At 47.4% G+C, this 27,996-nt stretch overlaps 1 protein-coding gene across 1 annotated transcript in view; it reads left to right on the forward strand.

Moving 5' to 3' along the window:
* MTMR3 (myotubularin related protein 3) overlaps positions 1-26,188 on the forward strand; it is a 50,507-nt gene extending 24,319 nt beyond the window's left edge. The window contains exons 7-18 of the mRNA XM_074159366.1: positions 1,504-1,600; positions 3,074-3,187; positions 10,199-10,404; positions 10,615-10,746; positions 13,495-13,606; positions 15,210-15,405; positions 16,956-17,141; positions 18,526-18,696; positions 20,741-20,886; positions 21,548-22,952; positions 25,148-25,258; positions 25,749-26,188. Of these exons, the coding sequence (XP_074015467.1) occupies positions 1,504-1,600; positions 3,074-3,187; positions 10,199-10,404; positions 10,615-10,746; positions 13,495-13,606; positions 15,210-15,405; positions 16,956-17,141; positions 18,526-18,696; positions 20,741-20,886; positions 21,548-22,952; positions 25,148-25,258; positions 25,749-25,841 (2,969 nt within the window). The 3' untranslated portion in view covers positions 25,842-26,188. The remainder of the gene's footprint in view (positions 1-1,503; positions 1,601-3,073; positions 3,188-10,198; positions 10,405-10,614; positions 10,747-13,494; positions 13,607-15,209; positions 15,406-16,955; positions 17,142-18,525; positions 18,697-20,740; positions 20,887-21,547; positions 22,953-25,147; positions 25,259-25,748) is intronic.
* Positions 26,189-27,996: the final 1,808 nt, after the last annotated feature.

Genomic DNA, 27,996 nt, shown 5'->3' on the forward strand with positions numbered 1-27,996 from the left:
AGCAGTTTTCTCCACAATCTGCCGTTCATTTCAGAGAGTCAGAGGAGGCCTGGCCGGGATGTAAAGTTACAGAACAGAAAATTGGTTCGGTTTTACTTCAAACCGGGACAGACCTGTAGGGATGAATAACAGCTTTTCTTCCACACGGCATTAAATCCCATACTTAGGCTGCTACCTCCAGACTTAGTTTACCTATTTCTCTATATTTATCTCTAATTGTTCTGTAACATCACATAAAAACATTCCTTCAGACATGTACATCTTTGAGATGAATCTGTATCTCCGTATATCTCAGCTATTTAAAGACTAAGGATTTTCTGAAATATATGATGGAAACGTTTAATAGTTAAAGCATTACTTTTTTCAGTGGATTTTTCCCTGTTGGGTGATGATCCGCCTCATGATTTAATGATGCAGTAATTTAAAGAGACAAGCAGTGGACAGACTTTCGGAATCGCTTTAGCTGGTATTTCTCACACGTTCATCCAGTTTATCACATTTCTTAGCTCTGTGAGCCTGGAAATTTTGTACGTTACTCTCTTCTACGTGTTGGTTGAGAACCTTCTAGTTCTCTAGACTTTCTGTCTATCGGAATAATTACTCTTATATCCATTGTCAATTTTCCAATTGTATTTTGATACTTTTTAAAAAAGTATCTAGGAAATAAATGGAGCTCGTTCCAGTTCCTTTAGTATATTAATCCAGGAATTTGTGAGGATCTTGTGACTGATATTTGTGTCAAACAATCATTTATGCGTTTTATCTTCGTCAAACAATCATTTATGGATTTTATCTTCCTACCTCCGCGTGGCTCACGGAGGAGTAGTGTCCGATGTAGAGATGGAAAGCTGAGATGCAGGTTAAATGACAGGCCTTGCCTGCAGTCGCATAGGAAACTGCGGCTGGAATTGCCTACGCGATGGAGGTTGCCCGAATTCCTACCACATTCCGTGCGTTACCCCCTCACCTATTGGTCACCTTCATTGATACCAAATTCTTCTGAACTTCAGAAGAGAAAACCTACTAATATTTTCCCACTAAGGCTGATGGATCTAAATTGCTTTTGCCGATGTGCTTGGTTCCGGTCTGCAGCGTTATTGTTTCTTATACAAATTTATTTCTTATATGAATTTATATAATTTTAGAAACAATGTCCTTCATGGACTTCGGCATTTCCAGACAGTTGACTGGGGAGAGCCACCAGTACAAGCTGTGGTTCTCCTGATAAGGATTTTCAAAATAGGGTTGTGAAATGCAGCTGGTATTTTTGGACTGGACACGTTCCTGTGGGACCTGCTCTGGGTGGACCTGCTTTGGCAGGGGGTTGGACTGGATGATCTCCAGAGGTCCCTTCCAACCCCATAGCATTCTGTGATTCTGTGACTGTTTCCCTCTCTTTTCAATTTTTAATGAGAGCAGCGGTATTTTTCTCAGCTATTTTGAAAGGTAGGAATCTTCCTTCTTATTTCTGATTTATTTTCTCTCCCTGCTTTTGATACCCAGGAGAACACGTAACTTCAAGGTTTAAAAATGAAGTGGAGCGGATGGGGTTTGATATGAACAATGCCTGGAGGATTTCCAACATCAATGAGAAGTACAAGTAAGTTCTGGGGGCTGCAGATTCACAGCCAAATGGCATCTGGAAACACCAGTTTTGTTATAACACATTATGGAAACTTTTTCCAGGTTCTGCAGTTCCTAATAAGCAACAATTAGAATGATGATTTTTCAGTCATTTTTTAGAAAATTGTGCTTTTGAAGTATTATTTAATATTTTATTAGCTGTTACAATCTTTGTAGGCTTAGAAATACCAGATTTTGATGCGCTTGCTGGAGGATTTAGAGAATAAATGTTCTAATGGAAGGAAGGGGGAAGCCTTAAGGGGGCAAAGAGCAGAGTTTGAACTTTTGAAAAAGATTTTATTGTGTCTTATTCTCTGATTTACAACAACGACTTGTATTAAATTAAAAAAAAAATTCAAAAAGTTGGTTTGAAAGGTTCTGTAAATAAGAGAAAACACTTTCTCTGGTCCTGAAAGCACAGATAAATGTCTTCTTCTCTGGCTGTTGGAGCAGAGGAAGGTGTTCCTCCGTTGGCGGCTGGGAGGACAGAGCGTACTGCCTGGTCCCTAAACCAATTCAGAGCAAACCCAGCAGAAATGCTTTGTAATAAAACCTATCTCATTGCTCTGTCTGGAGGATAATGACTTGCAGGTGGTAGTTGGTGTCACTGCAAGAAGAGCATCTGTCTTGGTCCCTAAAAATCTAGGGAAGAAAAAATAGCTGTCCTCTACGTATTTAATAGTAAAAAAAAAAAGAAAAAACTTTATGTCATATGGCAGCAGAATGACACAAACTACTCCTTTCCTTCCTGTGGCCAGCACTTGAGAAAAGAGCATTTTTTCAGGATGATTGTTATATTTTTCTGAATAGAACGGTCTTAGACACGTGCTCAGATCTGTCCTCGTGCAGTAAATGCATCTCTTCAAGGGGACGGGCTGGGGATGAACTAGGTCACGATTCAGCGATATATCGCAGTCACTACTGGCTGCTGGCGCTCTTCTCGTTGGCAGTCGGGATGTTACCAGCTAAAGTGTGGAGTAGGAGGTGCATCTCATAGAAGAAGGTCCCAGTTGACCAGTCAGACAGGAGCCAGTGCACTCAGATTCCTGCCTTCAGCCAGGGTCGATCAGCCGAGATTCTTTTTCAGACTTACACGAGTTTCCTGTTTGAATCCGGCAGCCCGCAGTGGCTCTGCTGCTGTGTTTTGTGACCCACAACTCCAGTGGTTAATTCTTTAGCATGGAGAGCCGGGGGGGTTGCTTTTTTGTGGTCCCATTTATTTCAGCAGCTGGAGTTAAAAATTGCCTACGTGTGAATTTCCCGAGAAATTTCCCGATGTAGATGCGAAGGAGGAGTTAACATACCGATGAAAGAAGAATTCACAAAATAGCAGTTTGGGAGATGAACGTCTCTCGGGTTGCTCGTACTGCTTGTTTGTGTGTGTGACCTGGGAAGTGTGTGACCGGGCTGTACTGCTTACGCTCAACCCCCTGCGCCGCTTCTCTCCCAGGCTCTGTGGCAGTTACCCCCAGGAGATCATCGTTCCCGCCTGGATCACGGACAAAGAGCTGGAGAGCGTGGCAAGCTTTCGGTCCTGGAAGCGTATCCCTGCTGTTGTGTACAGGTGAGGCTCTCGCAGGTGGAAGAGCTTTCTCCAAGCTGTAAATGGGGTGTTCTGGCAAATAAAAGCTGAAAAAAGTTGTAAATGGGAATCTTGGGTTGTAATAAAAGGTGGTCAGGCTCTTCTGGGCCCCTGATGTCCCCTCACTGCACCTGACAGACTTGAACAAAAGTGTCAAAGGTATTTTAAAATAATATTTTTAATAATTTATTCAAAGTAAAGGAAGTCTGGCTTGCATCTTGCCGTATTTTTGCACGTGTATGATGGGAAGGATGCTGCGTGAAGGCCCAGGACCTGCCAGGGACCTGGGAAGGAGCAGCACAGCCTGGCAGAGTGCCCTGGGTACTGCCCGGAGGAGTGGTACCCAGGCTGATCCGCTGGCACCCTCCTGGGCTGAGGTCCTGCTCTCCCACTCCAGAAGGATCCCAGAACTGGTTTAGGGAATAGGACTCCAGACAAAACACAGACAACCTGAGGGTTTAGGTATCAAATGAGGGTGACAGGGGAGAAAACATTCAGACCTGTATTTAGCTGACAACAAATTGTGACCCATTAAGCCCGATAGCTTGGCGTCTTTGTCTCTACATTTGCTTCTTTTATATATATTGGTTTATACCTATTCAAAACTTCAAGAGCGTGGGTGACAGCAGCACGTATTGGCCCTTCTCACGCCGAAAATGAGGTAAGGCAGACGTACTGCACATGCTCTGAGTGGGAATAATGGTTTATAGCTTTTAATTCCAAACACATGCTATGGGAGCACTCAGAATTTGCATCTCCTGCAAGCTGTTCCTAGGGCAGTCGCCTCAGTTAAGATTGATTTTATATTCATTTTTTAATATGAAAATGAAAAAGTGTAAGATGAAGACATCAACACAGTGGAGGAAATGAGAAATGGCATCTCTGGCCAACTACCCCTTAGGTGTTTCTCTAATTCACATCTGGCTCGTACTCGGACTGCAGCACAAATCCCAAAATTATTTAAGGAAGACTCAAATCACAAAAGAATGTCCATGTTAGCCCTATCTTCATATTTTAGATAGTTTTAATCAGACAGTCTCTTCCTTAGAATTCTGTCCAGCAATTCTTCAGAACAATGTCGCTTTTCTGAGATACTGGTTTTTGGCAGCTTCTTTAGTAAGCAATATATCATAGACTCATAGAACGCTTTGGGTTGGAAGGGACTGTAAAGATCATAGAGTTCCAACCCCCCTGCCCTGGGCAGGGACACCTCCCACCACACCAGGTTGCTCCAAGCCCCCTCCAACCTGCCCTTGAACCCCTCCAGGGATGGGGCAGCCACAGCTTCTCTGGGCAACCTGGGCCAGGCTCTCACCACCCTCACAGCAAAGAAGTTCTTCCCCAGGTCTCATCTCCATCTCCCCTCTTCCAGTGTCAAACCCTTCCCTCTCCTTCTATCGCTACATTCCCTGATAGAGAATTTCAGCATCTGTGTTTTTTCCAAGTATTCTGGAACCTGTCATTTAATACCTTGGCCTCTTTCCTGCTGTAGTTATCCTCCCATAAATGTTTAAAATCTCTTTAAAAAAAAATCAGATGACAAAGGGATTAAAAAGATAATGAATGTTGATAATTCCATTAAGTCTGCCCAGGAAAAGCTGTTCTCTGAGTGCTGATTTCAGAGCCCAGGAGAGGTGACAAATTCACACGGCCAGGGTCGGAGGAGCGGGCGTACAGGAGTTAAGAGTGGGCCATAAAACATTATTTACCCTGCTTAAGAGTTCCCGTTCTCTGAAAGGAGAACAAATTAGCTCGTGGCAGCAGACCATCATCTGTAAATCCTCCTGTCTTTTCTCCTTTTTCTTCCAAATAATAAAGGGGTCAACGTAGTCTCTTTCTGAATATTAAGGATTTTCTCTGTCCTCTTTTCAGCTTTGGAGGGGGCAAAATACTTTCCAGCATATGCTGATTTTTTAAGGTATTTTATTACTATGGTAGTACATATAAATATGTATATTATATATATGTATAAAAGAGAATAGTGTATTTTATATATACAGCCACTTTGTGCCTTTTGTGCAGTTGTCACATAGTTGGGGACGCCTCACCCACGAGCCCCCTTAGCGCAGGGAAGCGTCGCTCCCCCTTCCATCGCTGTCCAGGGGAAGGAATTCACTTTTCTCTGCATTTGGATTTATGGAAGAGCGATTTCAATGTTCCAAAAACCTCATAGACTGAAATTGTTTAATCCCTGGCATTCAGGTTTCTGCAGTTCTGATGAGCCTATGTATGGTAAATTACCATGGAGTTTTTCATTTGTAATCTTCAAATCGGGGGGGAAAAAAAGTTTTTCTTCGGTTTTGATTTCTTTTTTTCCTTATCTTGACGTTTAGTAATAGATTTTTCAAGACGTGCAGTTCATCATTCTGGGCTCTAATAGAACTCACATCAGCTGGGGGTTGATGATCCGTGTGATTGGAAATCCATGTAGAGTTTTCTCTCTCTATATGTTACCCTAAAATTAGCTTTCTTCTTCCGTTCGGAGGAGTAGGGGACAAAAGCTCATTCAGCCCGTTTTATCTGTTGAGAATGATTTGGGGACTATTGATTTCATTATTGAGCACGTTTTTACAAATCTGCTCTTTTTGCTTTACCTCAGGGGGGGGAAAAAAAACCCAATAATGATTTTTTTTTTTTTTTTTTTTTTAAAATTCATCCAATAACTTCTCTCAGATACTTTTGCGAACGCTGGGACTGAGAGAGAGCAGAGACACAGACACTTGGCAACACAAAAAGCTCATTTTCTGTTCTTGTAGAGCGCGGAAGAGCTGTGACAGTTTGCGCGGGCTGAATTCAGAGGCGAGCTTCGAAACCGCTCAGCTGAGAGAGGACCTGCCGGCAGCGTCGTCTCGATTTTAGGAGCAGATTTCTAGAGAAATCTCATCCCTTCTGCAGTTTTTCTCTCTCTTTACAATTTCTGAAAATCTAGGCACGTATTTATGTGGATAAATCTGGCTTGCGGCGTGGGGTTTTTGTGGCTTATCTGTTTTGATCCCAGAAAAATCAATGTTAGGGAGAAGAATTTGGGGATTTTTGTGGAAAGATGGTAGAGACGACTTGACACACGATGGAAACAGTGTCCTAAACTCCGGAGGACCCGCTTGGGAAGGGGCTGTGTCGAAGGTGTCTCTGGGCGGCCGCGGGAGGTGTCACCCACAGGGAGCCAAGGCAAACGGAAAACTGCCCTGTGAATTGCAGCAGTGATTTTTTTTCACTTGCAGGTACTAACGGTGAAGTAAAGGTGTGGTGGGCTCCGTTCAAACCTTCATTAGTTCTCCCTGTCTCTGGTGGCCCCATCTGGAATACTGTGTTCTGGGCTCCCCAGTTCAAGAAGGTCAGGGAACTGCTGGAGAGGGTACAGCAGAGGGCTACAAAGACGATGAGGGGACTAGAACATCTCTGATGAGGAAAGGCTGAGGGAATTGGGGCTTTTTAGTCTGGAGAAGAGAAGGCTGAGGGGGGATCTGATCAACACCTATAAATACTTAAAGGGTGGGTGTCAGGAGGACGGGGCCAGTCTTTTCTCAGTGGTGCCCAGTGACAGGACAAGAGGGAACGGGCACAAACTGGAACATAAGAAGTTCCACCTAAACATGAGGAGGAACTTCTTTCCTGTGAGGGTGGCAGAGCCCTGGAACAGGCTGCCCAGGGAGGTGGTGGAGTCTCCTTCTCTGGAGACCTTAAAACCCCTCCTGGACACGTTCCTGTGCAACCTGCTCTGGGTGACCCTGCTCTGGCAGGGGGTTGGACTGGCTGATCTCCAGAGGTCCCTTCCAACCCCGTATCGTTCTGTGACCTGGGGGATTTATAGTCGTACTCAAAAGGCCGCGTGAATTAAGCCTGTGCAGAGGCGTACCATACATCACTCAGTTATACAGCACTTTAGAAAGGGCTTTTTAGCCTTTTTTTTTTTTTTTAATTTTTTACCCCTTTATAAGAAAAATGGTGATTTACTGTTTAGTTTCTGTAGGGAGGGTGTGTGTTGCTTTGTCTCTGGAGGGTTAGGAAATGTGCTGTGAAGGGTTTGCTTTAATTTTTTAAATCTCTCTTTAGTTGCTGAGATCTGAGTGACACCATCTCATCCCACTCTATCCCTGGGCACCTCGGAATCACACTAAAACTATCTGCTATTTTATATTCCCGTGGCCAGCTCAGTTGGAATGAGTGAGTCCTCAGATCTCCAACGTTACCCTAAATAAAATAAAAAATAAATAAAACGGTTTGCTGGTTTCTGCTGGTACAGCTGAACGTTGCATATTTGTGCAGATATAGGAGTGTTAGGGCTTCACAGCTATTAATGAACTTAGGTTTTGGCCTAATGATGCTTTATTATTTGTGGTATAAATGGGAGGCAAGAACCTGGAGATGAAAATATAACTGTTTATGAACCTATGAAAATGATTCCGCAGGCGAGCAGTAATGAAATCTGGGAGAACATATGGAAAAATAAATGAGTTCATCCGAGTGTTCAGAATAGATTTCTTACATGTTTAATGATGCTTTATTTTCCTTTGTTATTTGTGCAGGCGTACCGGGGAACTCGGTGCCCTTTCGGTGACTGACGTGTATTTTTTGCTGAACTAATTTGGTGTCGATGGAGCAGTTTCTGGAAGGGTGTTCGTTTCAGCAGAAATACATTTTCCTTTGCACGCCGTGGGCTGGCACCCGGTGTAAATGCCGTGGCGCTCAGATTGCTGTTCTTTGCTTCGGGTAATGCAGCCTGTCAGCTCTTTCCTCTCCGCGAAGGAATCTTATATGAAACAATTACAAAAGAGCTATGAAAAATACTTAAAATACTGTATCACGGCCTGGTTTATAATTTCAAGGTTTTGCAACACCGTGCCCGGCGGTGGCTGCAGAGCTGGTGCTGCTCCGCACCCGACGGGCCCTGCACAGCTCTGACAAGTTATAAACCAGCTTAAAACCTCCAGAAACGTTTATCAGAGTCATGAGAGAGGGGGGAAAAAAAGTTGATTTATAGTTTTTGGTGGGCTCTCTTGCTGTTCAGGGCTGTCCAAGTCGCAGCCCTCACCACTGTGTGCCTCATTAGAGGGAATTAAACACCTCTTGGTTGACGTGAAGCTGAGATGTTCAGTTTGTTTGCAGGGAGACTCTAAAATCCTTTGCTGCATCGTAACGTAGAGGAACTGTGGTCGGGGTGTGCGTGGTATATAGCTGTGGGCTTCTGGTGGGGTCCTGAGCAAGAGCCTTGCTCTGGAGGCACCTTTTGTAAAGGGATGTGCATCTGCCGGCCGTTTAAATGGAGCAGCCCCGTGGGGGGGGGGATCAGCGGTGGGGTATTTCAGAGGGGCCATGAGACAGGGAGTAAACATCTCTAGGTGTCCCATTCCTTGGCATCATTGACCTGCTGCGTGGCCTGGGAGAAGCTGGGTCTTCTCTGCTTTGGCCGCTCCTCCTGCAGCTCTCCGTAGGGACCGCGGGGCTTCTTTTCCTGCCGGGACAGAGGTCCCCAGAATCCAGGGCAGTGCTGCTGAAGGTCAAGGAGAACCTCTTTAATGCCACATGTAAAGCCTTCAGGGAATGGGAGTCACATTTCTGCTGGCAGCACTGGGAGGTGCCAGCCCAGAGGCAGTAAGTGCAATGACAGCGACAATATGTTTCAGTGCTCTTTTTTATACTAGATTATAGCGGGGAGTTTTTAAATCTTTTTCGGAGCATGTTTGCAATGGTTGGATAACTTTTAATTATTTCAAATCTGTTCTTTAGGTGTAGTACAAGAAGCTGGGTCAAATGTAAGAAAAGAACTACAAACTCTTCAGGTGTTTTAAAAAAAATACTCTCTTGTGGGTTTTTTTTTATAATGCACTCCCCAGGAGAGGGATGGCTGCGTTCAAGTCCGGTCGTGCCTCAGTTATCTCTCCGACACAGTTTTTTATTGATAGCCTCATCTCTGTACGCCGTTTGCCAGCCCTCTGAACTTTTATGAGTATATCCAGTGCTTGCAATTTATATCACCTTTTAGAAGAGAAATATTCTGTTAATAAACAATATTTCCTTTCTCAGTGTTACTTAGGTGTCTGTGGCAAAATTTACTTGCTTGTGGAGTTTGTTATTTACCGGCCCGGCACCACGTTGGTGCTCACACGTAAGAGCTGCTCTTCAGCAGCCCCTTGGTGCTCTTCTGCTACACGTGATGGGTGTTTGAGAGGTGAGACACGACCCACAGAGGGATGGAGAAGACCCACACATAGAGGAGGAGCAGCTGAGAAGGGTTTGGCAGAGTCGCTCCTTTCCAACAGACCCTAGTACCAAACTTCAGAATGAGTAAAACTGCAGTTATTTACCATCCTGAGATGCAAAAGGCTCTTTTCCATTTAGCCGGTGAAACGATACCTAAAATGCAGGGGCCACCTCCTGTAACTCGTGGGTGATGCCGAGAAATGTATCCCAGCGGTGTCCGAGAGTAAGGTGCTGGGTTACCGTTAGACATCATCACACAGAAGACGTGCCAAATTTCCTCCCGAATTTTTAACATTCTTCAGAATTAATTAGTGCTATGTTTTGATTTTAAAAATCTCAGCAAAAAGCAAATCTGTGGCTTTACACCTCTCTCCTAGCTTTAAAACCAGCATGAGTTATGAACTTTCCTGTTTACTCGGGCGTTACAGCAGTAGCCCTGACTATCCAGCAGGTCTTGAGTGCCTCTTTAATGCCTCATCTGCTGGTCCAGAATGTTCCCCGGCTTTCACTGGCCAACAGGCAACCGTATTGAGCAAGAAAACACTTTGTTTTCTCTTACTGACCTCGGCTTTGACTTTTACCTCTCAGTGGGTGTGTGGTCACAGTCAGCGTTTTGAAGGGAAGCCCGTGGAATACGTCGCTGCTGAATCACAGGGTGAGGAGAACTGCTGAACGATAGACAGGTCCCCGACAGGAGTTAAACTACTAGACTAAACCATTTAATTTTGCATGGTTTTCACTCTCGTTCTTCAAGTTATGCACCCCTGTTGTTTTTATTCTTTCCTTTCTCAGGCACCAGAGCAATGGAGCAGTTATTTCCCGCTGTGGGCAGCCCGAGGTCAGTTGGTGGGGCTGGAGGAATGCAGATGACGAACACCTTGTCCAGTCTGTAGCCAAAGCCTGTGCCTCAGATTCAAGGTCCAACAGTAACAAATTAATGAATGGCAATTGTTCCAGAGACTTCTCCAATGGAGGGGATCTCTCTGATGTGGAATTTGGTAAGTTTGTCCTTGTTCGTTTTGTGTAAAGGAAGAGCTTTATATAAAAGCTTAATCTCTTATATGTGCTGTAACAGATTCAATCCTCTGTATTTAATGGGGCATTCTCCAGTTTCTCTATGTGCATTGTGGGGCTCGGGTGATTCATTGCTGTAACCAATGTTGGCAGCATCCCTTCGGTTACTCATCCCTGCACGTCCTCTTCCCCAGATTCCTCAATCTCCAACGCGTCAGGAGCAGAGAGCTTGGCCATCCAGCCTCAGAAGCTTTTGATCTTGGACGCCCGATCGTACGCAGCGGCGGTGGCCAACAGAGCCAAAGGCGGAGGCTGTGAGTGCCCAGGTAACCACTGGGGCTTTCTGTTGAGTTCATCAAAAGGATTTTCTCAGATATAATTACCCTGATACGCTTCAGTCCTGCATATTTAACAGGCTGCGTGGCTGCGAGTGCTATTCATCTATAGGAAAGCTCTGGATTGTTGCAGTTAGCACACAACCCTTCAAAAGGACAGGGTTAGCTGTTAATTAAGTCTGTCCCTTAGAGCATAAAACCAGCTGGGAACAGTGTTCCGTAAACGCTGGACCAGCTGGAATGTGCTGCTGAGTCACACACATAAACCAGGGCGAGACAAAGGTGTCCAGTCTGCTACGGTCTCATAAAAACCTGAGCAAACTTGTAAAAATCCCCGAACTGCAGAGGATAATAATGTTCCGGAATGGTTGTGCAGAACACAACTTTTCAGCAGCTTTTCTAAAAGCTGAAACGTTTTTCAGCATTTATACCATAACCCAAAGCAACTCAAATCCTCATTCATCTGGCACTTGTCATTCATTTGCAATTATCCCTTTCTGTGCTCTTTGGCACTTGTGAATTGTTGATATTACAAACAAGATACTGGGTTATGGTCGCTATTGGATATGGATGCAGCCTGTTAAAATTCCATGGGTGGAGAGGCTAGAAACAAATACCGGACAGAAGAACTATAGATAAGATAACAAAAGCTATTCTGATCATATATTCTTGTTTTGGGCTCTACTGCAGTAGCTGCCCTTCGGTATGGAGTCACCAGTAAGAAAAGATGAATTTTCCATTTGACACCTCAAACCCACTAAAAACTCATCACCAGAGAGCACAAATTAAAAACAGAAAAGCAGAGTATACAAGAAGTTGAATTTTTTTCCTATATATTGCTTCTTCAGTTTTTCGTAAAAAATTTCCAAACGATTTGTCACCTTCAATAAATGTGACCTGCGTTAAGTGCTTCCTTTTTTGCTGATCAGTTTTCTCCAGGCGTTGCCGAGTTGGCTGCGCTCTCTGTGTATAAAAATTGCAGTGATGTTATGCTTTATTTATAACATAATTCAGTAAAAGGACAGAAAAAAAAAAAAACCAATAACCCCTTCAATTGTCTGTTACTGTCAGTGGCTACTGGCTGGAGTTTCACAGTCCCTCGCTAACAGGATGTTCTGGTTTGGGCCAGAATTTGTTGGGCTGTTAATGGTTAAGAAATCAAATGATATCAAACATACTCTTGGAAGAAACTACTGCATTTTCGATGTCCCTGTCGTGGTTTCGACCGAATTTACCAAAACCAGACCGACAGATGGCCCTTCCTCCCGCTTCTCCCCCCCCAAAAAGAGGAGAGAGGAGGAGAAAGAGATAAGGAGATTCAGAAGTTTAGAATGAACTAAACTACTTTAATGAAGAATTAATCTTAAAATAAAAATAAAGAAGAAAATAATGAAATAGATACGATATATACAAAACCGCATCGAGCTCCCAGGATGACAGTCACGTCACCGGCAGGCACTGGGGAAGTCCCAGACTGGAGTCAGCGACGAATGGGAACTGGATTCCAGCTCTGGAGTCAGGAACACACGGATCGGGATCAAAGGCAGACGAACAGACAGAGTCCTCTCTGGACGTCGGCCATCGCAGGAAGGGGCTGACCCTTTGATCCCTCAGCTTTTACACTGAGCGTGGGGCAGATGGGATGGAATACCCCAGTTGGTCAGGTTTGGGTCACCTCTCCTGTCCCCTCCTCCCCACCGATGTGACCCCTCTACGTTTTTTCCGTTTCTGACCCTCTAAGGGGGCAAATAACGAAATGGGCTGCCCTTGGTTGTTACAGCAATAAGGATAAGCAAGGGCCTCCCTGCTCACCGTTCCTTGGCACGGGGCACAGACATTGGGCTGATCATTCTGAGAACGAGCAGTTTTCTCCACAATCTGCCGTTCATTTCAGAGAGTCAGAGGAGGCCTGGCCGGGATGTAAAGTTACAGAACAGAAAATTGGTTCGGTTTTACTTCAAACCGGGACACTCCCTTATTCTCAATCCTGAGTAATTCTTTTTCTCTCATAGAAAAGGTCATTTAGCTCTAATGTCGTCGTTTTTGTGCAGACAGCACAAAGGACGTTTTGGCGTCAGGGCAGAGGAAAGCTAAATCCGGGGAGAAACGATGGAATTCATATTTTTCTGCATCGTCTTGGGTGCTCCCCGTGACCGGGGGGCCCTGTCTCTGCTGCCTCCCCAGGGGAGCAGAGCTGAGTGTATCCTCAGCTTGGGGTGTGATGCTTCTTCCTCGTAATAGAAAAACTCAGACTAAAGCAGGGAATGAAGTCACCTCGCAGCCTTGTTGAGTGCTCAGGAAAAGGAATATATAACGTATATAAAAAATATACATTAGTTTACCAAATGTAGGAACATCCATAAATTATCCATTAAATATTTGTAATGCTTCGCAGTCTCTTAGGAAGTTTCTCGGTCTTTTAAAAACTGTTCTGTAACCCCAAGCACAGCAGTATCACCGTTCCCCTAGGTTTGTGCTCTGCTCTTTGTAACACGAAGTGAAACGTTGAAAATTCACGCAGAAACACTTTGCTAACTCTTTCCTGTTTTGCTGTGTTGTAACGTCTGGAACATCTACCCAGCTCCAAGTGCTGGTTTCTCCTCACGGAATGTTCATAAACAGATTATTTCATCTCCCCCCGGCAGCAGTGGTTTGTTTTTATGAAAAAGCTGCTTTTAGAAATTAAAACTTGGTGTAGTTTTTAAGTTTCTTCCCTCTTTCTTCCTGTTTCCCCCACAGAGTATTACCCAAACTGTGAAGTGGTGTTCATGGGGATGGCCAACATTCACTCCATCCGGAAGAGCTTTCAGTCGCTGCGTTTGCTTTGCACACAAATGCCAGATCCAGGAAAGTAAGTGGATGTTTGTTGCTTTTTGCCTTTGTTTACACGTTTGTACGACTGCATTCTGCTGCTGCTGCTCAGTAAAGTGACAGTCAGTGGGTTTTCCCTTGGTGGCTTTCCCGTAGAATAACACTAAGCTGTTTTTCATTTACATGGAATTTGAGCTAAAGGGAGTCATTGGTTTATTATCATCGAAGGGAAGCTTGAAAATAAGATCTGGGATTATATTGTAGCCTTGAGTAGTGGTACTAGAATGTTACTGCTTTCAGGTGGGCTCCCGAGCGCTAGCACTTAGTCTCACCTGCTCTTCCTGGATTTTTAAATCTACAGCGTGGCTCTTTTCCGACAATTCTATTGGTATTCCATGTACTTCAGGCATTTATTGTGCCATTTCAGGAGACGTATTTTGTAGCCCTCTGATGCTGTGGGGTTACCAGCCTCTATTGGCCCATCATCTCAGAAGCTTCTGATGTTGAGTCTTCACTGGGTCACTGCAGTTGCTTCAGTCCTGTGTCCCCTACCCTGTTCCTGCTTTGCGTTTTGCCGCTAAGGGTCTTCCATGGCTTCAAAGTGGATCCAGATTGACCATCATTACTAAACTGGAGATGTACAGGAAGAAGTCTCCTGTACAGCATAGGATGGACATGGACCTGTTGGAGTGGGGCCAGAGGAGGCCACGGAGATGCTGGGAGGGCTGGAGCCCCTCTGCTGTGAGGACAGGCTGAGAGAGTTGGGGGGGTTCAGCCTAGAGAAGAGAAGGCTCCGGGGAGACCTTGGAGCCCCTTCCAGTCTCTCAAGGGGCTCCAGGAAAGCTGGGGAGGGACTCTGGATCAGGGAGGGGAGCCCTAGGAGGAGGGGGAAGGGTTTGACACTGCAAGAGGGGAGATGGAGATGAGATGTGGGGAAGAACTTCTTTGCTGTGAGGGTGGTGAGAGCCTGGCCCAGGTTGCCCCAAGAAGCTGTGGCTGCCCCATCCCTGGAGGGGTTCAAGGCCAGGTTGGAGGGGGCTTGGAGCAACCTGGTGTGGTGGGAGGTGTCCCTGCCCAGGGCAGGGGGTGGCACTGGGTGGTCTTTAAGGTCCCTTCCAACCCAAACCATTCTGTGATTCTCTGATTCTATGATCTTCATAGAGTAGGGAGGGTTAAATTACCTACTGCCCACCTCGTAAAGCCTGGGAATAGTTGAGATACGGGAGATTTCAAAGGTACCTCCTCAGGTCCTACCCTTCCATGGAAACACAGAGTTGTCAGGAGCGAGTCCCAAGATATTCCAGGGGCACTGGGACTGAATCCTCAGCTGGAGGCAGGGACACAGCAGAGGCTGATGAAAGTCACGATTACCCGGTAGCGCTTCCATGCTTGCTGGTGACATGTTACGCTCTTGTCTGAGGAAATGTTACTTAAGCTTCTTGCAAGTCTTACGCAGCAAAGGGCTGGCTGTCCCTCAGGTGTCCTGCGGGGCTTTGTTTCTTACAAACCCGGGAAAGTGGAAATGAAACGTAAATAAAAAATATTCAGGAATTACGTTCGCAGCTTTGATTTGAGAAATTCAAAGATCCAAACCTGAAAGCGTGTTAAAAGAGCAAAAACTGTTTTCCCTTGTTTTCCTCTAGTTGGCTGTCGGCTCTGGAGAGCACCAAGTGGCTGCAGCACTTGTCTGTGCTCCTGAAATCCGCTCTGCTGGTGGTTCACGCCGTGGACCGAGACCAGCGGCCGGTCCTGGTGCACTGCTCGGACGGCTGGGACCGTACCCCCCAGATCGTGGCGCTGGCCAAGCTGCTGCTCGATCCCTATTACAGGACCACGGAGGTTTGTAAACCCTCTGCTACACTGAGTTTGGGTCCTTTTTTGAGGAAATCTGTGTAGTTCAGTTTTTTCCACTAGAAAAAGCAGGAGTTTACCGACTCTAGTCTGCAGATACAGTTACTTATAGGTGTAAATATAGTCTGTAATTCAAGAGCCGGTTGTATTCCCCCCCTTTGCTGTAAGTGCACAGTCATGGTCTGTGCTTCCCGTATTTAGTTTAGGAATAAACTAAATTCCTAAATACGCAGCTCCGTACTGCGCTTCCCGTTACACCGTTGCGGTTCTTCAGGCAGCTAGTGATACAAAAGTTTCTCTTTTCTAGATTTCCCAACCGCTTGTTTTTCCAGTTTCATGTTTTCGCTGTCCTCTGGCAGTTACATTTTTGGGGGGGGTTTCAGCCTGAACTTATTTCTTCCTCCCCCCCCATCACTTTTCAGCGCTGGCTGGATCCCATCTGCCAGCCCACGCGCAAGATGCCTTTGTTGCCTCGAACAGGAGCGTGTGTCTGAACGCTCTGCTCTGAACTGCTGCTCGGACGCGGGAGGAGCAGGAGTTTAAACTGTAGCGATGTCTTTTGGATAAAATTGTGGAAACTTCCTCAGATCCTTTTTCCCGTGGGTTCTAGAAGTCGCCATCCATCAGGTCAAAGCATCCTTGGCACAGAACCTCCCCCTCGTCCCTCCTAAGAGCGCCGGTGTTTCCCTTCAGAGTTCTCTGCACACCCTTTGCCTTTCTTGTCACCACCGCATCGGAGGAACCCGGGAACTGTCCTGTCTATGCGGGGAGCAGAAATGGTTAGGAAAATGAGTCTTCAGCACTGTCACATTTCAAGCTTTTCAGCTGTTATTTTGGCTCTCATTACACCCGTTGACTTACAGCACGCTCTACAATTTTTCTTTCCGCTAAGATTCAAACCCTTCCTGACCTGCGGTGGGTTTCAGGCCCTGTAAGGTGAGGTGTCACCTTCAGGTGCTCAGCCAAGCGCTGTTTGAAATGCTCTTTGCCCTTGTTCTTTGCGTGAGAAATCCTGCAAATCAGCCTTTAACCGGCCTCGGGCCCGTGCTGGGTTTGGTACACGCACGGGCCAGCGCTCTCTGAGCGCGGATGGCCCGTCGGGGGCGGATTTTTGTATTTTATGACAAACAGCTCTGCCTGTCATCGTCAAGGGAGAGCTTTAAAACTTCCTCTCCTGTCCAAATGTTGGAGGATTTTGATCGAGATGAAGTTCCTGCTCGCTCCTGCCTGGCCAAGACAGGTCTCGTATCCCCATCTTCCCTGCCGGTCCCCGAGGACCCTATTCCCTTTCCTGTAGGGGATGCATTCACGCGTTCGTGTAGGTTTGGGCATTGATATCTGGGCTAATTTCCCGGTGCAGCATTTCCCAACACAGGCATTAGGTAAAGCTGTAGGAATACGTAATGAGGGCAGTGCTGACGGGAAGCGGGAGGGAGTGAGGACACGGTAATAAGGTGATTCCCGGGAGTCTCACGCCTTTTTAGAAAACCGAACCGAAGGAAAATAGGAATTTTTCATCTGTGCTTTCATTTCTGCAGGGTTTCCAGGTGCTAGTGGAGACGGAGTGGCTGGATTTTGGCCACAAGTTTGCCGATCGCTGTGGCCATGGTGAGAATTCGGATGACCTAAATGAGCGCTGCCCAGTGTTTTTACAGTGGCTGGACTGCGTCCATCAGCTCCAGAGGCAGTTCCCTTGCTCTTTCGAGTTTAACGAAGCATTCCTTGTGAGTTGTGGCTTGAGAGATTGCTGTTTTATAGACTGCTGCTAAACCGGTGCCCGGTACTAACATACTAGAGTGTCCCCAGGGGGTTCTGATTTTCCATTGACCTGGGATACGCTGCCACCTGATAAAGGAAACGGGAAAACTGCCCAGATGCAGTAGACAAAAGTACTTGTATAATTCGTGTTTGTTCTTAAAACAGAAGCAAGACCCTTGAGGTCTTCTTTTAGATTTTTAAAGAAAGGAATAAATGATACTAATTTAATAGTCTCACCACAGAGGTGCTGAAATAACTCCTGTATAATACACGGCATGAAAAAAATCAGTTATTGGCTATACAAACTCCCCCTTATTTTGATATTGTCTTGACTTAAAGGCTCCTCCTCTGAAACCAACCTCCCCCTTACCTTTCCATTCATTTTTTAATCTTTCTTTGCTGAAAATTTGCAGGATATACGAGCTGTGTTTCTTTCCTTTTGACGTAGAGAGCTATCCTATCAGAAATCTGGTCCAAATCAGTTCTGGAGGCCGGAATGCTGGTCTCTGGGAAGGAGACAGTCCCTGACTGCAGGACTGATAATCTGAAGAATAAAAGTTTTTATGAATTGTCTGATCCACGGAGAAATTTAAAGCACATTCCTGTGATTGTGGCTGACTTGAGTTACCCCTGGCCAGCTCAGCTACCCAGCCCAGTGTCTGTCCAGTTCTCGGGCGGGTCGGGTGGGAAATGAGATACAGGAGGGTATAACTGGCGTCACTGCTGATCTACAGGAGCCGGGTGGCAGCGTGCCCTTAGATTCTGGCCTTTTTAGATTAAACCCCTTAATTTATTAGATTATTGAAATACTTGTCTTCATTTAACGTCTGAATAATCCTGTAGAAGTCATTTATATGCTTAAAGTAAAGTTTGTATTAAGCTGATCTGTCAGATGGGGCCCACAGCGTGGAGTGAACAGCGATGAGGGTGCGTGTGCTGTGTGCGTTTACACCGACCTACGCAAATTAACGCTTTTCCCCACCGTTCTTTGCCTTTCTGTGCTGCCTTAACGTTTTGTAACAGGTACCACGATTGTCTCCTTTGCCTGTCCTGCAGTGCTGTGAGTTTGAATCGGCAAGACTTTTATACTTGATTATGAACAAATATTTTGTCTTTATATTTTATATGTTTTTCCCTTAATTTTTTTCGCTATGGCTTTAAAAGATTCCCCCGCGCTTGGGTTCTTTTGCAATGAGTTTATAAGGAGGTAGGCAAAAAATGCACGTCGGTCTTTAGGAAGGGGGTGTAACGCCCTGTGAAGGGAAAGATTTGCTGCATAAACTTGAATGTTGATTCTGACGCTAAGCTGATCTCTTCTGCCATGTGACGGTGTGTTACTGGTCTGTGCAGGTGAAACTGGTGCAGCACACCTACTCCTGCCTCTTTGGTACATTCCTGTGCAACAACGCGAAAGAGAGAGGAGAAAAACACACTCAGGAACGGACCTGTTCTGTCTGGTCTTTGCTGCGGGCAGCAAACAAAGCCTTCAAAAACCTGCTCTACTCCTCCCAGTCTGAATCCGTACGTATCCCCCTTCCCCGCCTCCCGGCTATAATGTTCCCCAAAGAGCGGACGTGAAGAAAACAGCCAGGCTTGTAGCAGTGGGACGTGGTGATGGCTTCACCCTCACCACGAATACGGCGTAGAGAGGCACTTCCAGCACGCTGTGCTCAGCTCTCCCCATCGGTGTTCGTCCTCGAACGCTCGGTCCAGTCTGACGTTTCAAGCCTTGTGTGAAGTTTGCTGATATTTGAGGAACATCAAATGCAACCTCAGAAATTTCTCTCTGCTGGAAACGCGTTTTCTGTAACTAAATATTTTGTTTTATCTTCTGTAACAGAAAACATTTCGGTGTGTGACAAATAGACCTTGCTAGAGAACGGAGCTGTGTCAGAGGAGTGTCATAGAACCACACACAAACCGAGACACTGTGGCTATACTAATCTTAAATCTGAGCAGGGAAAGGAACTCACCATTTAGTATATCTTTGTTTCTCGTAATATTTTCACGTTTTCAGTTTGGCTCTTCCAATGTAATAGGTCACTGCAGCTTCTGGGAAGGGACTTAGCTGCCTTTTGCGTATCTGATAAGTGGGAACACGAGGCATTTAGGGATGCAGCGTGGTGGGCATGTGAGCAGTCAGTCATCAAATGGCATCCTGATTAGGACAGCCAAGACTTTCATAAATATTTAAACCCTTTTTGTTTATAAAAGTATCAGACTCCATAAACCTAACTGTAAGGACGATGCAATGGTTTTGCACGTGATAGATGTGGCTTTTAATTGTTCCTTAGAGTAAAATGAAAAGCTGGCTTAGTAGGAAAGAGTTGATGCCTACATTTATTAGAAAAAGATGAATTTTATATTCCCGTCAGCCCTCTGGGGCTGTCTGTGTCCCCTGGCCGCGCAGCCTGGGCCCGTTTGTCATTGTCATTGTCACTGGCGACCTCCACCACAGCCCTTCAAGGCTTCCCAGCCTGACGTTGTCATCGTAGGAGTGGATGTGATAGCTGAAAGCGTGAGGCATTGCAGATAAATACGGCTGGTGTGGAGTTTAAAGGATCTAAGTTTTCCCTGAAAAACACCAGCAGGTTGCCTGCTCCTCGGAGCGCTCCTGACGTGGGCGGTGTGGGCAGGGAGCCCTTGTGTCCTTGGGCTGCCCTCACCTGCCGGGTCCTGCGGTGGAGATGCAGTCGGTGACCTGGCCTCCGCTCTCTCTAAACACTGCGCTGTAGCGTATGGAGCTAATTAGGATAATTTGACTGTATGTGGGAGTTTTCATAATTTCCTATCTTCTATTTGTGCTTTTACTTCAGTGTTTAAAGGGTGCTTCTGGGATGCAGCTACGTGTTATAAAACCCGAGTCGCTTTAAGAGCAGCACCCCCCAAACCGAGCCACCCCCCAGCCCTCCCTCTGCTCGGTGCCAGCGCAGCCTGACTGTATCTCCACCGTTGCCAGTTTATCCGCCAAAAAATTGCCTGGGAAAGCAGTGGAATTGATAGAGTGACCCAAGGTGGTGTTAAGCTGAAGCCGAAAGCGTATTCCACAGCCAAGGAATCCCTTCCCTTTTAAGAGCAAGCTGCCTCTTCAGCAAAGTATTTCTGCATGTACTTAATTTTTAACATCTGAGTGCTTCCGTGAAAGACGGGGTTGGCTGTGATGAATCGGAGCCTGCGGAAGGAGGTTATTAGTTCAGCTCTCGTATGGCGCGGTGTGATACAGAGGACAAGGAAATCTCGGCGCTGACAATGGGCCTCTGAATTCCTCAGCAGTCTGAATGGCTGGGAAGCCTTATGGAAGTGCGGATTCGCAGAGAGCACATTGCAGTGATTCATTGAGGGGAAGCTGAAAGCCAGCATTGTTATGCCTCAGCCTCTGTCTCTGAAAGCAGAGATAATTATATATCCCAGTGTAGCTGATTAAAAACGCCGGAGCCGCTCTCTAGCCTTCGGAGATCTAGCAAAGCCTCCCAGCTGCAGCCCTGAATAATAAACTACCAGGATTGCGGATTTGAACAGCTTTTTGCATTCTGTTTCTGACCCCAGCTTGTTCTCCCCGTCCCAGGTGCTGTACCCCGTGTGCCACGTGCGGAATTTAATGCTGTGGAGCGCCGTGTACCTGCCCTGCTCTTCCCCCTCCACCCCCGCAGACGACACCTGCGCCCCGTACCCCGTGCCAGGCTCCAGCCCTGAAGACCAGCCTCTGGGCAGGTGAGCCTCCAGCCCAGAAATCCCGTCCTGTAAAGTAAGATCAACAGGGAATATTGTGGGATATAACGAGGAGAATACTTGCGGTGGGGAGGGAGGGGTTTTGCACCGGGTTATTTGTGGGACTGTTTGACCTGCCCAAAAGCAGCCTGTTGTTCTTTCCCTTTTGGAAGCCATTTAGTTTCAGAGGTGACAGCGTAACAGAGACGAGATTAGCCAATAGAATGAAGCTGCGGGTATTACATGGCCGTGTAGGATTCCTTATATCCTTGTGGGATATAAGCTTTCATTTGCTTATCTTGAATTTGAGTTCCTTTTCTGTGTTGCGTAAGTGTTTCTTCGCTTTTTCGTACGAGGATTCTGAGCACGTGTCGGTGAGGAGGCGTGAGCAGACCGTAAGCGCTTGTGCTTGTGGTGAAGGGGTTATTCTGGGAGCGTTTGAAGTCTGATTGAATGTATTTTCCTGATGGCCAACAAGGAGAGCAGAGAAGCAGCTCTGCGCTACAGATGGGCCAAATGTGCTCCTAGATAATACTTCACACGAGTCCATTAGTGAGCAGATTGTTTCTGTCCTAATTGCCGGGGGGGGATGTTTTTAAACCATCGTAGCTAAGCACTTAGGAAAAAGAATACTCCCCTGACTGTGGATTCTGCTTATTTCTAGGTTACCAAAGACAAGATCGTTTGACAATCTGACGACAGCCTGCGATAGCAGCGTGCCTACCGCCAATCGCCGCAGCAGCGACCCCAGCCTCAACGAGAAGTGGCAGGAGCACCGGCGGTCGCTGGAGCTGAGCAGCCTGGGCAACCCCGGGGAGGAGCCCTTCGACGGGGACGGCCTGGGCAAACCGGGCAGGGCGCCGCTGGGGGCAGAGCTCTCCGTGGCCGCCGGTGTGGCGGAGGGACAGATGGAGAACATTCTGCAAGAGGCCACTAAGGATGACGTTGGTTTGGAGGAGCACCTGAGGGGTAACCTGGAGACAGCAGGTAAAGGGGAAGAGGTTGCCCTGGACAAGGAGAAGAGAACTGAAAATCTGCATCTCTGTGAGAAGGCTGAGGCGGATGAAGGTATCGCAACGAACAATCCAGCGTCCAACCCACATCCAGTTTCACAAGGTGCTTCTGAGCTTAAAGGCCAGCAGGACGAGCACGCTGATCTCAGCAACGCTCTCCAGAAGCTACCTCAGGGGAAAGGACTGCAGGCGGCTCCTTTGGAGGGCTGTGTGACCAGAGACGCTCAGAAGCAGACGGAGGAGGAAGGTGTTGGCAAACCCGAAGGCGAAGCAGAGAGCCCATCCCACGCAGTGCCGGCCGGCCTTCCCTTCCCTCTTACGGCCCCCTACGAGGCAAGAACATCCAACATTGAAAGTTCTACCGAAACCTTAACAGAGAACGAAGCGAAGCAAGAGCTCCTTCCTAAGAGTCCTTGCCACAGACCTCACCCGATGGACAACAGCGCTGACGGGCTTTCTCGAACTGTTGACAATAGGCCGGAGGGGGAGAGCGTGCTAGAACTTCAAAAACTGGGAACAAAAGTACATAGGACTTCTGGTAGCAGCAACACACACATCCCGATGCCTTCCCCTTGTGCCTTGCCTTTAGCTGAATGTAAGGATGAGATTGTGTGTAACGGGGAGCTGGAGCCCGAGAACAAGCTGACGGAGAAGCCTGTGGGGTTTAGCATCCCCCAGAAATACCACGCGACGAACGGACACTGTGTGAATGGAGAGGACGGCCGGGTCAAAGCCTCTCTGAGCCGGCAGGTCTCCACCGCCAGCTGTAGTTCTGCGCAGTTTCACTTGAGGAACTTGCACCAGAAATGGATGTTCAGTCACCTTGGTAAGCAGCAGGCAGCCGGTAGCCCAGACCAACCCACCAGAAGCCACCTGGACGACGACGGGATGCCCGTCTACACCGACGTTATCCAGCAGCGCCTGCGCCAGATAGAAACCGGCCACCAGCAAGAAGTGGAGACCTTGAAGAAGCAAGTGCAGGAGCTGAAGAGCCGGTTGGAGAGCCAGTTCCTCAACAGCTCCCTACGGCTCAACGGCGACTACGGAGACGAAGTGGTAAGTGACACGGTAACCGGGCCACTGCTGGAGACAGTGGGCTAGTGATCACCTGCTGGATCTCACCGTGCTCCCAGCTCAGGTCGTGATTGTTTTGGCCGTGCAGGCTCTTACACAACTCTCCAGGTCGTTCTGAAAAGGGCAAATGACCGAGCGTACGGCAAACGGCAATTAATGGTGACTCACATTTTCGCTGTATTTCACTTTGAGCATAAACGTAGCAAAGGTTTACTTCAAGGTGGGCGTTTCAGAGCGTTACTCACACATACCTGGACAGACTTCAACCCCTTCATTGGCCTTATTAAAAAAAATAAATTCGTTTTACTCTTGTTTTCATATACGGTTAAAGATAATTAGTTTCTAAGGACGTGGTTGTGCCGTTTATTGGGACGGGAGCACGGGACCGATCTCTCGGTGCTTTGCACACTTGGGGTAAGAGCGATGCATCGATCCAGCCCCTTTCCCGATGGCCAGGCTGCTCCCGGCTCGTTAGCGGGAATAAATTAAGAGCTTTTGTGACAGCCTTATGTCAATGAGGCTTTTTCTCAACAAATGAAAAATTTTAAGGCAGCTTTGAAACTGACTGCGCTTTTACCGGGAAGTGTTTAAAGTCGTCCAAGTAGAGACTTCAGTTTGGGGCGTGATTCGGATGCGGTGTGGGAATTGCGCAGCAATGAAACCATCCACGTAGCTGTGGGTGCAAAAGACATTTTAAAATCAAATATGAAATAAGTATAATCCCAAATTCGAGATCTCAGTATCTAGCAAGTTTGCTGGTGTGTCTCAGGTGGTTTTTTAAGTTGCTTCTCCCCTGCCTGTTTTTTACTGAATTTCTCCTCCTCTTTTGACAAAGAAATAATAATAAAAAGTCAAAAAAAATAGAGTCACTGGCTTTACGTTGCTTGAATTCCAGCTGGTTCAGAAAACAAGCAGGATTCCTGTTCTGCAGAGCCCTTCGTGCACGGAGCAGCTCTGCGGGTGGCTGCAAAACTGGGGTTTTCAAAGGCCCAGGATTAGTAATTAAATAAACTAAAGGAAGAGGGGAGAGGTTCCCCGGGGAACAGGCAGGGGAGGGGAGAGAGGGCGTGAAGGGGAAGGCGAGGAGACGTAAGATCCCTGAGACAGAGCTTGTATCTGAAAAAATAAATAAATTCTAAGAGGTTTCCAACTTTGGTTTATGTAACGTGCTGGTGTTCGGAAGTGGCAGAGGTGCTGGATAGTCCCAGGTACGTTTGTTGGGAGAAATTCTCGGAGCCTTCTTGGCTGTTCGCATCGGAGAGAACGGCACTGGGTGCTGCTTCGGGCATCCCTTTCCAATCGGTGGGGCTCCTGTCACTGACAAAAGCTCGGATTCCTTGGACGAAGTTGGTGATTTGGCTTAATTTTATTATCCTCCCACTTTTTTTAAGGACCTTCACAAACCGCAGCGCGGGGCCGGGTGTCAGAGCCCTCGAGAAAATTCATCATTTTTAAGGGGCTGATCTCTGCCCTCTGGGTGTGCCCCAGCCTGGGAGGGAGAGGTTTTCTTCTGGAGCTCCAGGGGCGCCCGTTCCTCAGGCACAGAAAGGCATTAACTCAAGATTTCTTGCTATTTTTAATGTATTTTAAGGGCTGGCTGAGTTTTAAGTCAGTTAAAATACAACTTTACCTGGCTAGACTACGTTAAGGGAGCATTATTCCCCCCCAAAAAAGATTTATATGGAATATATACGGCGCAAATTCTGAGTTTCCCAGGTGTGATTTGGCTTGTGTTTTCCAGAGCTTTTGCAGACTAGTATTAATTTTGAAAGTGAAACAGCCTCGGAAAGGAAACGCCACCACGAAATCGGAGCTTTTTTGGTTAATGACCCGCAGCGTCGCTGGAACTCTGTGCTTAACGCACGAGAGAACACATTTAAAATCCATTTTACAAATCCATTTTAAAATCCATCGTCTGGAGGGTCAAAATCTGACCCCTTGGGGTTTTGTTTTCCGTGGTTTGGAAACCACGGTGGTATTTTTTTCCCGCAGTTCTCCGCTGTGCAGCCCCTTTCAGCGCGTGGCGTTTCGCTGCGCCTGTGCCCTGTCGGGAGGGGACGTTCGTAGGCTGTGACGTTCGCCCTTAGTGGGAGATGCCCCCGGAGCGTCTGGGTTTTGATTTGTACGGAAGTAGGGATGCGGGAGGGTTCTGTTCAGCTGTGTTTGTTTGCCAACAGACTTCTATCCCCGACTCGGAAAGCAATCTGGATCAGAACTGCTTGTCTCGCTGCAGCACAGAGATTTTCTCTGAAGCCAGCTGGGAGCAGGTGGATAAACAGGACACAGAGGTACAGACTAACGCCCCGTAAATCGCTCATTCTTTGCCGGTAGGATGGGATATTCCTAATTCAAATTATCCTACGGCCTTTGGTCACCTGCCACTTCTTGGGGAACTCTCTTCCTTGCGTTTCGCTCGTCTCTCGTACTTTAAATCTCAGTACCTGTGCCTATGAGCCCTCTGCTGTCTTTGAGAAGCTGGGGAAGGGATGGTAGCTAAAGCAGCCCTAGGTGCATATGTGCTCGGTGAATATTCTTGGCCTGGATACTTCTAAAGCACAGGAAAAAAAACAAGGAATTGGTCTTTTTGACTTAATTTCTGTCCGAGGGGAATTCAGCGTATCTGTTCTCAAAGGGAAGGTTTCTGCTGGCTGTCTTAGATGCAAACGCTGAGTTCGTGCTTTTAAAACAGAACAAACGCTGAATTTGTGAGCTCAAACGAGATGGGTTTGTTTCTGATGAATTGTCCTCTCCTTGATACATGTCTTTTCTGTCCCCCAGGTGACGCGGTGGCTCCCGGACCACCTCGCGGCGCACTGCTACGGCTGTGACAGTACGTTCTGGCTGGCCAGTCGGAAGCACCACTGCAGGTGAGCGGGGCTTCGGCAGAGGGCAGCAGGGAGGGGGACACAGAGTTGTCCCTTCTCCCGTTCCACCAGGAAAGGGCTTTCTTTGACACGTAGTTCCTCGCCGAGGGACGGGTGGCAGAGTTTTAGGGCAGGACCGTGCACACTCCCGAAGGAGCCCAGCGCTTTGGCAGGACGGAGCCGTTTCTCCCGTTGGGTTCCGGTTCCTGCAGAGTCTATATTTAAAAAGCCCAATTTGGTCTCTGCTCCACCCCAGCCTAAACACATCCCGCCTTCTTTTTTCCTCAAGCTGGATTTGGAGGCAGCTGTTCAGCTTTTTAAGAGGGTGTAAATAATAAAAAATACTGGTTTGTCATCTCTGCATTCAATAATTCGATCCTGCAACTCTACGAATACCGTCTCCTACCCGTTACTGGTTGTAAAGCCGCTCCTTCCCTTCTCTAACCGCTCTCCCCTTTTCCACTGCTGGTGTAAGAGAACCTGCAGAGGACACCTATGTCAGATAGAAGTTTTCTGGATTATTCTTTGCCAAACGTGTTGCCAGCAGAGGCTGCAACAGCTAATGCAGGCAGCGGGGGCTTAATGAGGAGCAGGTGGCGGAGGCCTTTTGATGAGCTCGTACTCTGAGTAGAAGTCAGAGAAGCTCAGATTTCCGAGTTCCATTTCCAATAAATCCCCGTTCCTCATTTCTGGACGTGAGAAAGCCATTACAAGAACCGTCATTTCACCAAATGGCGGTTACCACATTGGGATGCTTCATCGCTTTTTGAAGTGGTAGAGAATTATAAACATCTTCCTTGGTTTGTGTCCCGTTTTGCGTTTTGCTCCCTTTAGTCGTCCTGTAAAGATAAAACAGACCCAGGGCAGAAGGAACAGGACTTGAAAGGCTTTGATTTATTTTTTTTTTTCCCCGTGTCCAGTGTTTTTGTGCAAATTTGTCCTAAGGCTTCAGAGGAAGAGTGTAATTACTAAGCACACGCCTGTGCGCATCGGAAGGGGTTGATAAGAGTTAAAACGGGGTTTCCCTTCTCCCTGTGGTACCTGCTGTGGAGGGCACCCATACGGCATTCGGCACCTCCGTTTCCCAGTCCCCGGGCTGGGCTCTGGGGATCCCCTGGCACATGGATGCCCCCAGGACACCCCAACACCAAAATTGACTCAGGGTTTCCTGTTCGGTTGCAAATTTCCCTGTAGTGTCTTTATTCCTTCAGCTTTCACCTGCCTGGCCTGGGCTGCCCAGGCTGCCCACCACCTACGCTCTGCTGGTTTGTGGTAGAGACCAGTAAGGAAATGGCGACCAGCAAGAAAACCACGTATTCCCGTTTCCAAACCCCAGCGGTCAGTGGCGGTCCGCTCCGCAGCCCGCCCGACGGGGAAAATGAGTTCAAATCCATGCGCTGTGAGGCCTTGAGGGGGATAAAACCAGGCAGTTCCTTCATTGCCACCATCTGGCTCTTTTCCCCGTCCCCTCTGAGCTCTCTCTCCCCTCCTTGCAGGGACGTTGAACGCGTTGGTCAGATCTGGTGAGCATCTACAGCAGCCGCTCTCTGTTGTCCGTCTGTCTTTTCTGACTAACCTGGGCTCTGCCCTCCCCCCCCCTTTCCCCGTTCCTCACTTGCCTGGAAGTCACCACGACACGGTGTTGGGGGGGCAACGCCAGCTCCTGGGGGTTTCATCCCCACAAACCGGCCTCTCTCCGCAGAAAGGCCTTTAGGATTGGCTTTTGGTAGCTTCAACTGGGGCGTGGGTGACACTAACGCTCACCGCAGTGACGTCGTGTGTGTGGGTAACAGAGAATGCTCCACTTCTAACCGAGAAAAGCCCGTCCTTCGAGTGTAGCCGTATGTGGTTTATTTTTTATTTTCCCTTTTTGCTTTGTTTTTGGGGAGAGATCCGCACGGTATCAAACGGTTCTCGTATCGCTCTGCAGCCTGGTCGCCGAAACTGCCACCGGTTTCCCAGGGGCTGAAAATCCTGTGGCAGCGAGAGGTGACGCCGAGCTGGGGGAGGGTTAGTGTCACCCAGAAATGGAGAAATATCCACGATTTGAGGTACCAGCGGCGTGACTTTAACAGTCGCCCTTCCTCAAAGGAGGGAGGTGGCTTTTCCAGCACGTTTTTTAACGTCTCTCTCCGATCTCCCAAGCGAAGCAGAGGGACCAC

Source organism: Numenius arquata, chromosome 16, assembly GCF_964106895.1.
Source record: "Numenius arquata chromosome 16, bNumArq3.hap1.1, whole genome shotgun sequence".
In the NCBI taxonomy this organism is placed as follows: Eukaryota; Metazoa; Chordata; class Aves; order Charadriiformes; family Scolopacidae; genus Numenius; species Numenius arquata.